Source organism: Dipodomys spectabilis, unplaced genomic scaffold, assembly GCF_019054845.1.
Source record: "Dipodomys spectabilis isolate Male_0828 unplaced genomic scaffold, ASM1905484v1 ptg000145l, whole genome shotgun sequence".
NCBI lineage: Eukaryota > Metazoa > Chordata > Mammalia > Rodentia > Heteromyidae > Dipodomys > Dipodomys spectabilis.
Window position 1 is genome coordinate 4,148,431 of NW_024870822.1, and position 13,001 is coordinate 4,161,431.

Below are 13,001 nucleotides of genomic sequence, written 5' to 3' on the forward strand. Positions count from 1 at the left end.
GTGGACAGGAGAGAGCAGACACTCCCCACTCCCTATCCACTCCCCTCTTAATCCCACCCCAAACCCCTCTCCAGACGTCCACAAATCCAGCAGGAGAACAAGTCAGGAAAGTAAATTTTGCAGACAGGGAGGGGGACTAGGCAATGTCATTGGGAGATGAGGTCCAACCTAAGATGTGTACATGGAGTTCATTGGGCTTCAGTGTGAGGAAAGCCATGGAGGACAGAGCTTCTCAAGCCTTAATCTGTCTACAAACCATGTGGGGGAGGAGAGACTTGGCTAGAATGCAGCTTCTCACTCAGGATATCTGGGTTCATCAATGATTCTGCATTTCCAACAAGTTCCTGTGTGATATCCCTGCTGCTGATCCAAAGCCCATGCTTAGAGTAGCTGAGGTCTCCTGGTTTTAGACACTGTATCTTTTTAGCAATAACTCCCTAGTGTTTTCAAAATCACATTCCTGATAGCTGTTTTCCTTGCAAGTGCTTTAGGAAGGACCTCAGACAGGTAATCTGGACTTTTAACTAATAAGGAAACTGAAGATAAGAAAGGCCAAGTGTCCTATCACAGGACTCCAGTGAGCCTGAGCCTCCATTTGGATTTTAGGAGCATTTCTATTGAACCCTACATCTTAGTGTTCCCATAGAAAGGGTTATTATGTCACATCTGTCTTCAGATTTTAAATATGCCCAAACTTGTACATGTAGGGAAGGATGATAATAGATGGCTTGAATGATTGGTTGGTTGGTATGGGGTTACTGGATTTGTGATGCTCTGGAGACTATGGTCATTATCCACAGCATGAGAGATCAGAAGCAAATGTATTTCATGTCAAACTTTTTCAGAAAGTTTGGAGAAACATATCCAGGAGTGTGAGCTGAGTCAAGCAAGGCCAGCAAGTCTATTTAATAATGTAATCCTGGCAATATTTATGATCATTATGGAATGTTTTCTCTAGACCATGCTTGTGGGAAGCAATCAATGAGAGATCTCAACAGGTCTCTCTTATTGAGAAACTGGCTCCACCACTCACTGCTCATGTCAGTTTGGTATGGAGCCCATTTGAGTCTTGAGCCCTCTCCAAGTCTTTGTTTCCTCATCTGTAATGTTGGGGGTGACTACAGTACTACTTAAATCTATCACAGGCCGTGTAGGATAATTCAATGAGTTCTTATTGGATGAACTCTGAATTACCTGACAATGCTACAGAACTAGCAGTTTCATGCACTCCACCTTAATCCACGTAAAGTGCTTTGACTAAAGCTGCTGACATGAGGCAAATTCTCTTAGCTATTGTATCATGGCCCAGGGATTATGTTAAGAACTGTGCACATAGTCTATCATCTAGTCTTTAACAATGCTGTATGACAATTATTATCCCAAGTTTATTAGCTCAGAAATCTTAGCCTCATTTAACATCTTGTTCAGTTTACATGTAAAGGAAGTAAGATCAAAACACAAGGGTTCTTATTTCAAAACCCCTGTTCTTAGTCAGTTTAGAGTAGGGCAATAGTAAATGGAAAGCCCTGCTTGAATTCTTCCTGATCCTTTTAGAGAGGAGATTTTTTTTTTCTATTTTTTTCTCCAGAGCAGTAGTTCACAAAATGGAGTCCCTGTCCCAGTGGTCCAACATTACTAGGGTATTTATTAGAAAGTCACATCTCTGGACTCTACCCTAGACCTACCAAATCAGAACCTTCTGGGGTGGGACCCAGCAACGTGATTCAATAAACCCTCCCTGGGATTGTAATACAGGCAAAGAAAGCACCAACTACTTCTCTAGAGATACTGACTCATGCTTCATTAGTAGTCGTCAGGTTCAACGACTGTAACCGTAAAGGACAGAGCAGTTCCAAACTCACCGTCTGATTCAGATCCGTGTGTGGTGTGGGACCTCCCGCTAGAGTCCACGACATCCTTATCTCCTGTAATGAGTGGTGAAGGAAGGTCAGTACTCTGTGTTGTCTCTACTCACGCTGCTGTCTCCATTTCCTTCATAAAGCCCCTCACCAAGCATTTGCTGTTAAATAAATGTAACCAAGAAATGATGGCAAAAAGAAACTGGAATAAGTCCATTTTAATTGCTATGCATTGTTTAGTCCACCAATGAATGAATGGGCTAGAGCTTTTCATCAGAATGAAGGAAACTGGTCAGCAAAAGCCATAGAAATCCAAGTTCTGTGGCAAAGAATATGCTACTAAAATACTGTAATATCTTTGCAGGCTTGAGGTCAGAACTAGATTAATAAAGTTAAGTAAAGACCATAAGAATTGGATTATAAACTAACCTTGGTGGTTCACACTTATAATCTCAGAGACACAAAAAGTAGAAATCAGGAAGATTGTGGTTTGGGGATAGCATAGGCCAAAAAGAAAATTAGTGAGACATCATCTCAACAGGAAAAGCTGGGTATGGTAGTATATAACTATCATCCCAGGTACTTAGAGGAGATGTAATTAGGAGAAACACAATCCAGGCCAAGTCAGGCCAGGCAAAAACATAAGACTCTACTTGAAAAATAACTAAAAGAAAAAAACCAGCAGAAGTGCTTGGGTCTGGTTCATGTGGTAAAGCACCTGCTTCGTATATGCAAAGACTTCAGTTCAAATCCAAGTACTGCCAAAAAAAATATTTAAGAAGAATTAGAATATGAAATGTGTGATTACTGGAAATAAATGTACTCTGGATTAGGACGTGAGATATTTATAGAGATTTCTCTGAGGCAGGAAATTGTTCTGAAATAAAAGAATATGTGTTTAAATAAGGTAGAGACCACCGGACACTCACACCTGTAATCCTAGCTACTCAGGAGGCTGAGATCTGAGGATCATGGTTCAAAGCTAGCCGGGGCAAGAAAGTCTGTGAGACTCTTATCTCTAATAAACCACCAGAAAACTGGAAATGGTGCTGTGGCTCAAGTGGTAGAGCGTTAGCCTTGAGCTGCAGAGCTGAGGGACAGCACCCAGGCCCAGAGTTCAAGCCCAATAACAAACACCACCACCAACAACAACAAATAGTAAAACAAACAAACAAAAAATAAAAAGCTTAAAAGCCTAAAATAAGTGAAAAAGGTCTGGTAAAACGCTAGCATGTGAATAACAGGCATGTTGGTCTTAGAATAAATTCCAGTGCATATTTTCCAAAAGTTAAGTCTTTATTTTCAACAAGTTAATATAATCCCATCTTCTCAAATACTCACCATCAGGATGCACTGGGTTGAAACCAACTCATTCATTGATAAAATCTAAACCCAAAAGTGAAATGCTGGATTCAGCATATGAAAACCCCCGGCCTCCTCTCTTGCTCACAAACCAGTTTTCAAAATATACTGGAGCTTTAAAAACAAATACACTGCTGGATGTCAGTGGCTCATGCCTGTAATCCTAGCTATTCAGGAGGCTGAGATAGTAGGATCATGATTTGAAGCCAGCCTGGGCAGGAAAATCTCCAATTAATGACCAAAAAAAATGTTGGAAGTGGAGCTGTGGCTCAAGTGGTAGAGTGCTAGCCTGGAACAAACAAGCTCAGGGACAGAGCCCCAGGACTGAAAAAAACAAAAACAAAAACAAAAACCAAACAAATAATATTCCCCGTCCTCCAGAATGAGGTTTTGTAAAGTTACTGTGAAAGCGTCTATTTAAAAAAATACAGTGTCAGGTGACCATCACCTGATCATCATTTCCCTAATTAGGACAGGTGAAGACACATCACTGGTAACTGCTCTCATAATTATAGTAAAGAGCTAGATTGCTTTTGTTGCTTAGCTGATGATTAAAACAGAAAATAGCAGTTGCTAGAATGCCCCATTGAGAGTTCCCAAAGCACCATCACCAATTACCAAACCCACCACCAACATTGCCCCCATGATTCTATATGATTTAGTTTTTAACATTGAATATAGAGATTGAGAAAAGTACAGAGGCAGAAAGATGCTCATCTGAGTTTGGAAGAAACCAAGGATGAGAAAAAGATCATTTCCTAAACACTAAATTCATATGGAAGCATAGAAAAAAAAAATCTATCCCTACTACCACCTTGCTTCTATCTCTATAGAAGCATTCATGAACACTAATTCTGTAGTAAGCATTTTATTTGCTAATAATGGAGAACTGTAAGCCATCTAGGATACAGCAACTATTAAAATTGCCATTTCCAACTGAAATCCATTAGGTTGCACAACAGGCCTTATTTTGCCAAGAGCACTCTTAAGATTCATTCTTTCATAAGCCAACTAACAGTGATACTTGGAGTTTTTAATAGGGTTGAGCAGAGCCATACTAAGTTAAAAAAAAAAAACAAACACTAAGGAGTGAAAGGGGGCTTTGTCTTGTCTGTTCTGTTGAGGTCAGTACTTTTTCTAAACTGGTTATTGAAGGCCCAGGGTGGGCAGCCCAAAAGAGACAAGCCAGTACTGACATTCCAGTGTTAATGAGACTCACAACTGTTCTCAGTTATATACAGATATAAATATATATATATGTACATCACATATATGAACTTCTTTATTGATTGGTCAGGGAGGGTCTCTGCTATAAAAGTATACTTTCAAAAATGAATATTTGATATGTGGTTGAGTGGTAATAAATACTTGAATAAGTAGTACCAGGAGGAGAGCATTGTTTCTACTTTCTCAGCAAGACTGAGCTCTGTCCAGCTCCCCTTTATCAGGGCTAGTTTCTCAATACAAATGGAAAAACAAAGAAAAGAACAAGCAGAGACAACTGCTTATCTAAGAAGGTGAGTCACCAGCGGAATAAACTTAAGCAAGTCATCTCTTAAAATAAAAGAGATAGTTCTTAATCATTAATAATAGATTAAATTCTGAAGTTTTAACTACCTCATAACCAGAAATTAGTTACCAGCCCACCCCCAAAAGTGAGATTGATCAATCCACCACCAGCAAAAGATTAATTCGAGGGCAATGAAGATTATTTACTTGTTGGATTAAAAAAGTACCAAATAAGCAGCATCTATTAGTTGAAGCAAATGAAAATGCTAATATATAATAACTCTTTTGAGCCACAAAATATCAGTTCAGATAGTTGAACTTCAACTTAATAGATTACAGAATAAGGATTAAGACAAAAGAAACTCTACCAGAACAACCAAGTCACAAAAGTAAGTGAGAAGTACAGTAACCAATGGAAAGTTATTGTTTCATCTTAAATAAATCCAAGTCTACTAGTACTAGAATTGATGCATGGTGATGAAAACCTCCTGTACTATGGAGTAATCTAATCACAATCTATATAGAAAATATCCCATGTAACAACGTGAACCAGATGGCCCATGGTTAAATTACCTGGTAAGGGCTCTGCGACAACAGTAACTTCAGTGTCTTCCAAGGCCCCAGTCTGAGTAGGGGTCACTGTGCTGAGGGTCCTGTTTTCCATTGTGTGTGGATAAGGAGTGGTATAACCTTCCAGTGGAGTAGTTGAGTCTTCAGGAAGATTTTCACCTCTTCTTCCACCTCTGCTATTGTTTCTATCTGTGTGGAGGTGGAATCAGTGATAAACCCATCTACTGTGTGTTTATCATCAGAATGTGCCTTTGCCACAAAAGCTCTCCACATGTTATCCAAGAACAAAGTAACTAAAATTTCTCACTCTGTGTTGAATAAAAGGAATATTTTGCAATAGACACCACCTGGACAGCACTTAACACAAGAGATTTTGTTGATCCTTCTATCCAGAAGACAGATTTCTTGCAGTGCCTGCTGGTGTCACTAAGGTGAGATATCTTCAAGGTCACTACAACTGTGACCTTGAAGTCAACTCAGATACTAGAAAATCACCAGTGGTTTCACAATACATCCAACGTTGGGTGATATGGAGGAAACACACCATTGGATTAAAAAGCATAAATTCCGTTTCCTGAAATTAGAATAGCAAATGCAAGATTTCAAAGACCTGTAGCTATCAACTTATTCTTTGCTTTGCCAAGAGAGCACTGCTTCTTAGTTACCTGTACATAGAGTTACGGTCCAGAGAACAAATGGAAAAATAATATTGTCAATGCAAGCAATACAACAAGAGAAATACAACCCAGTGTTTACAGCAATTACAGATACATGTAAAAACTCCATTGTTTTTAAATGAAGCTTCCAGTTGTAGAGCTTAAGAAATATGATCTTCAAGATTAAGAAATAGAGTTTACAATTAATGTAGGATGGCTTCTAAGAAGTCTACAAAGCAGAGAAAAATCAGAGACCACCACCAGACACACCACTTGATTAAAAGTTGCAGTACAACAGACAGCTGACATATCAGCCCAAAGATACTGCAGTATCTACTGCACCAAAGATTCCACAGAAAGCATGCATAATCTCTTGATTTTTAATAATAGCTGAAATGAACTAGGCTTTATAATCCTTACTGCTAGGTGTCGGAGTAGAAGCTGTTGGGTGATCTTTCTCATCTTGCAGATCTCCAGATGGTGTCGAGAAACTCTGAGAATGACTTTGCTCTGCTTCAATGAGGGATAAATCCATGTTAATTTGGAGCCATGATATAAGTCTCTGTTCTCTGCTAACAAGGAAGATCTGGCTGATGTGTGTCAGATGGAGAAGTGCATAGGAGAATGAGATTTGGTAGAAATATACAGAAGAATTCTGTTTGCCCCTGATTGGCCCCTTTGTCTGTCACCATAACCAGTGCCAAGGAGAAATCAGAGCCAAACTTCGTCCACCCTGAACCCCTGAACCACCATGACCACATTGTAGCATCGTTCCCAGACAACTCAGTAAAACCAGAGACTACAAACACATGGAAAAGGAAAGTTTGGTCTTTAGTTTTCCTATCAACACAACACCTAACCACAGGGAAAGAAGTGTACTTGTAAGGAAACTAACATTATAGTAGTCCTCCTGTCACCACAAAAGAGGAAGAAAGCCATCTAGACTGCCTGCTCCAGCAACTCAAATGAAAATTTTACAAGGAAATACATGAGTGTTTTCTAAAAACTATTAAGTTTATCATTTTATTCTACCGTTAGTTGTTTTTTTGTTTTTTGTTTTGTTTTGTTTTTGTTTTAACCATCTCATCTGCGATAAGAGCTTCTCATGGCTGCACCAAGGAGATGCTTGCCTGGATAGATACAAGGCCCTTAGTGATATATATCAATTTGAGGTTGAATCATTGCCCATATTTGAAATCATGTTGACTGTTTTGAGTTCATTTCTTTTGTGTTCTTCCAAGAATGATACTGACCTTTGAGTTGCAGGTGCAAGCACTCCATAAAACACACCCATAAACCATATCCACCACCACATAAGTATCATAATCAGGAGAGAAACCTTCATCAAATCCCTACCCCAAAGTCAGAACAAAAGCTTCCAGTAACATAAAATGGAAATACATGGCCTTCACTGGCAGAAGCCATTCATGGGTTATTTACCTCTCCTTTGATGCTTAACACTGTGCTGTTTGCATTGCTCACAACACATTCTTGCTGACTTTTTCCTTTGCCTAAAGGGTTTCTATAAAGGACTCTGCCCATTATGTGTAGTAGCAGTGAAATTAGGCCCTCTTCATTCTGGATTTCTTTCATATTCTGCCAAGAAATTATAAATGAATTCAGCCTGATCACTAGGATATCTTTGCACATATGGTGGAAATTAAGGCTACTAGAGATTTCACATCATTTTCTATCAGATGTTTAGTGATGGAAGGAGACATTGATCAAGATTCACTTTTTGGTTCAAGGACCTCACTACTTTGTGTTAGTTGTTCACAATGTGCTTTGCTCCTCCTCTGTAGGCTAATTTGGCTTTACTACTGCCTATGATTATCTGCTTCCTCCAAAGTCTTTTGAGAACCAAAAAAGCATTTGTTCTTGTGACTTGACTGGAGGGAGAGTAGGTATAATAAAGAGAGGATCAGTTTAAACAGAAAAATGGTTAACTTTGCTGTGGTCTTCAGTAACATTGACATGACTGCTTAGAGAAGGAAAATCGAATGGAATTCTACATCTTTTTTCAATCCCCCATAAATGCATTTAATATGTATGACACCAAGAATAAAAGTGAAGTTCAATTTAAAGAACCCCAAAAGAAGTATGGACAATGAAGACAGCTTTACACTCTGGACAGAGCTAAGTCACCCAGTAAAAGAATGCAGCATCCCATCACCAAAAAACATCAGCCAATGTGAGCAAGACCTGAAGCAGGGGTACAGGTCAACAAAGGAGCGGTGTCATTATCCTTACGAGTTGTCATGGAAACAGGTCCTGTCCTGTCCAAGTCTTTCACCAAATCTGGATTTGGATCTGCAGTAGGCTGAAGTGTTGCATTATGACTGGAAACCATATCTGAAGGAATTAAATTAGCGTTATTGCTTCATTTCCTGAGCCATTACCTGGGGGTCAGTGAGATTCTAGAGTCAAGTTATTTTTATGTTCAAACTTGGCATGGGTGGGAAAAAGAGCAGATACTAAAGTATATCTTTAGACTGGGATCGATTATTTTTTCAAGCTAGTTGGAGTAGGTAACTAACTTTCATTTAAAGGGCTGGTTTTTGTTTGCTTCTGCTAAGTCTAGGTGGATGCCACACAAGCACACAACAGGAGTCCCAAACCTTACAGAGAGACAGAAACACAGTCTATCTGTGACTTGTCCCCTTCCATACATAGGGACTTTCTTCTAGCTACAATCTGACACATGGAAAATAAGAGTGCACCTCTTTCCACCTCTTGCTCACTAAGAAAAAAAATGACATTTTTAATAACCCTTTTCCTTCATTTAGTCCTTTTTTCTTCCCAAATGACATGTAAATAAAAACACAAAGCCACCAATCCAATTCTACCTAGCTGGTGGCCACAGGAAGTGCCTAGGGGCAAGAAATAAGAAGCAGTAGCTGCTACTGACTTATGCTTCTCATAAATACAAGGATGATGTGTATCTCTGGAATTTAACATGTGGGGTGTTGACTGGTGAGGAAATCTCAATGAAGTATTTAGAAATGCTGTTTTTAATAGTTATCGCAGATCTATTCTGCTGAAATAACAAGTCTTAAGTGAAATAAAGGCCAAACAGTTCATAAGTACCATCAATATTTTTGGCTCCATGCTTTAGTCAACCCACCCACTTCCTTAATGCCTCTGGGGCGACTTTCTCAGCCTCAAATGACCCCAACATAAAGCACTGGGACGTTGGGCACCCAAATCTTCACTGCAGCCTTTGTATAATCAAAGAGAACCAAGATTTCTTTAGGACAACAATGTGTGGCTGACTCTATCCAAGAAGAAAGGCCAGCTAACTCAGAACACAACTCCAGATAAGTGTTCCACCAGGAAATGTCTTACATTTCATCTTTCTTTGACAGGAGACCTTTGAAAACTATTGTGTCATTCTATAGTTGAACCCAATTGTATCATCCATCTCTTCCTCAATATACAAACTTAATGTTGATTCTGAGGGTTGTTTTGTGTTTTTTTGTTTTGATTTTAACTGTCTTGGTTTTCTACCATGGACATCATCATGGCTTTAGAAGCTATATGCATAAAAATATGTATTGTGTCTGCATGTACCACTTGAGTAACCCAGTCGTTCAAACTCATTTTCCTTTATGATAATTGGATATATTCACTCTGACATATTCATGACTTAACTTTTCTTCCCTTGAGGTCTTCCTTACAGACTTTTGTAGAGAACCTTCCTCCCATTTCCTTCCTTTGACTATGTAGATCTTTCCTACTTTCCAAAAATTAGTTCCCATCATCTTTCTCTAGTGGTCTCTGAAAGATGCAGGGTGCAGTAAATTTCTTTAGGGTTATCAACACTAAATTATTGGCAACATTACTTTCACAATAACTACTGACTCACATTGTTAGGTTTACTTCCATGTTGAATGTTTTCTTCTACCTTTTAAGTTTTCTAAGAACACAGACTATGAATTATACAGCCTTGTTGTTTCCAAAATTCCTTGCATAGTAGCAGAATTTAAGAGTTATCTGGGCACTAATATTTGTGTAAAATGGAGAATTCTAAATAAATGACAGTATAGAAAATGTTGGATTCCTCTGGGGTATAATTTTGTAGTTATTCAACACTAAGAGGCAAAGTCATTGTGTTCTTTGGACTCATTTACTAAAATTTGTGTTATATATATGCTTGGCAATTTAAATCTAAATAATATATTCAATATAACTGAAAACTCAGATCTATATTGGCTATTTTTATTTATTTTCCTTTTTCAAATTGTTACATTTCTAGGATCCGAACATCTTGTTAAAAAAGATGAAGAAAATCTGCTCATAAGTAAAGTAAGAAGCCTGGATTTTTAAACTTATTAATGCAGACACCAACTCTACTAGTTCTTAAAGTTTCTCTCAGGTAAATTATTACCTGATATAATAAAGGAAGAATTCCTCTTAAATATAAAAGGTATGCAAATAAATTCAGTGGGTCCTATTTTCCATTCTTGGCTAACTATAGGTAAAGTTTTTCTCTCTCCTTCACTGTCTTGATTGCTTATAAGTAAATAAGAACAAAGGCTATTTTTAAAAAAACCTAAATAATAGTTCCACCTCATGTAAAAGTTGTCCTCTATTAAATTCACAAACATTCATTAAAGGACGGAATGGCCTAAATTCTAAATCACTGTAACATATTACTTCTAAATGGCAAGATTTTTCTACCCCTTTCAAGAAAGTGAAGTTTTGAAGGAACTCTATGTTCCTTAAAAAAATAAATTGGCCTAAAACTATGGGCATATTTCTAAGAAAAATAGTCACTTAGTTGATTCTGAAACCATGGCATTAAGAAATAAATAGATAAACTTCAGAGGCTATTACCCATCCTTCCTTCTGTTTGGTGACCAGGTCCCATGGAATCTGAGACTGAGTTGTAGAAGTCAGTCTGGAAACTGTCCTCTTGACTCTGTGTGGTCATTCTTTCGCTTGGATGGCTGTTGTGGGCTGAGGCTGTTGTAATAGCGCAGTTCAAGCAATTATCAAAGTGTTAATTGACATTTATCCAGGCATAGATACACTGATATTTTAAAAATTATTCTGTGCACAAGATAATGATACTAACTTCCTGGTATTGAGGGCAAAGAACTTGCATAAAATGACACGTATTTTAGCAGTTTGGGGTTCATTTATGCTCGTTTTCTTGGCAATCAGCATGGGAATTAGAGGATGCAAAGCAATAGTAAATGCTGCAGTGGACAGAGATGAACCTGAAGGACAGATGAAGAAGTAATTCTTGACCCTGCTGCCACAATCCCCTAAAGAAGTACAAGAGCCCAAATACATGATATCACTCTGATACAACCACATCCCAGCAAAATACGCAGTAGGCAATTAGTGATTTACAGAAGAAATCAAGTAATAACTTCCCAGATGATAAACATGATATTAGATGCCATCACAAAAGCATGAATGAAATAGATGAGAATCATTACCTTCACCAAGGAGATTTATTTTAGGGCATAATGACATGAGAATGTAGCTTGAGCCTTTGCTTCATTCTGTGCCATTGGAGAAGTGTAGGAAGAAAATATTACAATAGTATTCCCCTACCAAGAATCATACCACATAGCCAGTCACCAAATGCTTTGTTCTACTAGAAATTCACCAAGAAGTTGCCATGCACTGGGAAGACACTATACATTGAAATCTGTAGTGCAAATGGAAACGTGGAAATATGTCCCAGTGATACCAAGAAAAATATAGAATTGAGGTTCACCACAAAGCAAAGAGTATCCCATTTTTTATATCACAAGGCAAAAGGATCATGCATAGGAGCTTGCAAAGACAAGTTATCAACTGTTATCTCTTAGAGATGATGACTAGATTTAGGTCCAATATCTACAGTCTCACAACTCTAAAGTAGAAGAGGAGACTTGTCTACAAATCTGAAAAAATAACTATATATTCAAGGAAAATTTACCAAATCGATATAAACACAATTCCAAATAATAACATTGTTTGCATACTGCCCAGACCTATTTTTTAAGCACTAGAGTTCTGACAGAATTCTTTTTTTACAAACCTTGTGTTTGTAAAGGTAGGCTTGCATTATATCGCAAACGCTTTTACAAAACAAAGAGAACTTTTTTTTTTTTTTTTTTTTACAAGATCTGATCTAGTGAGACTTGTTACAATCTTACTGGATCTGAGATGCTCCACAACTAGATGTGAGAGTGATTCACTCACAGGCCATGTTCCCTGTTTCTTTTATGTGATTATAGCCATTCCTGGTCAGATGCTTTGTCAGGAGCATTTAAAGTTTGCTTCTGTGTCCACTGGAGCACAATTTATTCAGAAACCCAGTATCTTATAAAAATTCCTCCAATGTCCTTCTGTTCAGTGTCCTCAATGCCCAACATTTAACTCAAAAGAAAGTTTCCACCTGTGTTTGCCTGTTAAGACATCCATTACCAGTTGTCTCTGCTGTTGCATGAGAGTCTTCTCTTGGTGTTTGGGCATATTCCCTGTGCCATCTGCTCACAAACCACTGTTCTTTCTGGGTAGCTGTTTCTTCAGTGGGACTACTAGGACTTGCCCCGGCTGTGAGGAGAATGTCAATCATGAGCCATAATTGTCCATTTCTCACACACAAAAATATATTATATCTCTTTCTACTTCAAAGGCCTAGACACATGGAAAAAGGAGGTAGAAATGGAAGATAACAAGGAGAAAAGCTAATTGATATTCTAAAAGGAGGCTGAAATAGAATATTCCAGTCCTTTAACTTTTATATGGGAAAGTCAGGAACTAAAAGTTTCATTTACTCAAAATCATGTAGCCAGAGAAGCACAAAGTTAGCAATAAACTACGTGAATTCCCAGAATTACCCTTATCTTATTAGTCTATGACCTCACATACCCCACAGGAGAGAACTGTTTGCTCAAAATATAATCTCTCAGCTTCAGTAGGCCTGGAAAAGGAAGTATATTGTATAGCAGCTTGTGACACTCTCCACATAGCTGGGTGACTTCCTGGATGGGTCACATAGACTACAATGATGTTCACCAGAAACATCTCAGCAATGGATTTG

General features: G+C 38.2%; 1 protein-coding gene across 8 annotated transcripts in view; it reads right to left on the minus strand.

Moving 5' to 3' along the window:
* The window catches only part of Cd44 (CD44 molecule (Indian blood group)), an 85,567-nt gene that overhangs the window by 11,553 nt on the left and 61,013 nt on the right, over nt 1–13,001 (minus strand). For 2 of the 8 annotated variants that reach the window (XM_042691417.1, XM_042691415.1), the window contains 6 exons: nt 12,383–12,511; nt 10,793–10,921; nt 8,207–8,308; nt 6,377–6,469; nt 5,304–5,489; nt 1,863–1,925 (listed from right to left, as the gene is read on the minus strand). In XM_042691417.1, coding sequence (XP_042547351.1) covers nt 1,863–1,925; nt 5,304–5,489; nt 6,377–6,469; nt 8,207–8,308; nt 10,793–10,921; nt 12,383–12,511 — 702 coding nt within the window. The remainder of the gene's footprint in view (nt 1–1,862; nt 1,926–5,303; nt 5,490–6,376; nt 6,470–8,206; nt 8,309–10,792; nt 10,922–12,382; nt 12,512–13,001) is intronic. The other 6 variants (XM_042691421.1, XM_042691419.1, XM_042691422.1 and 3 more) reach the window with 5 other exon arrangements.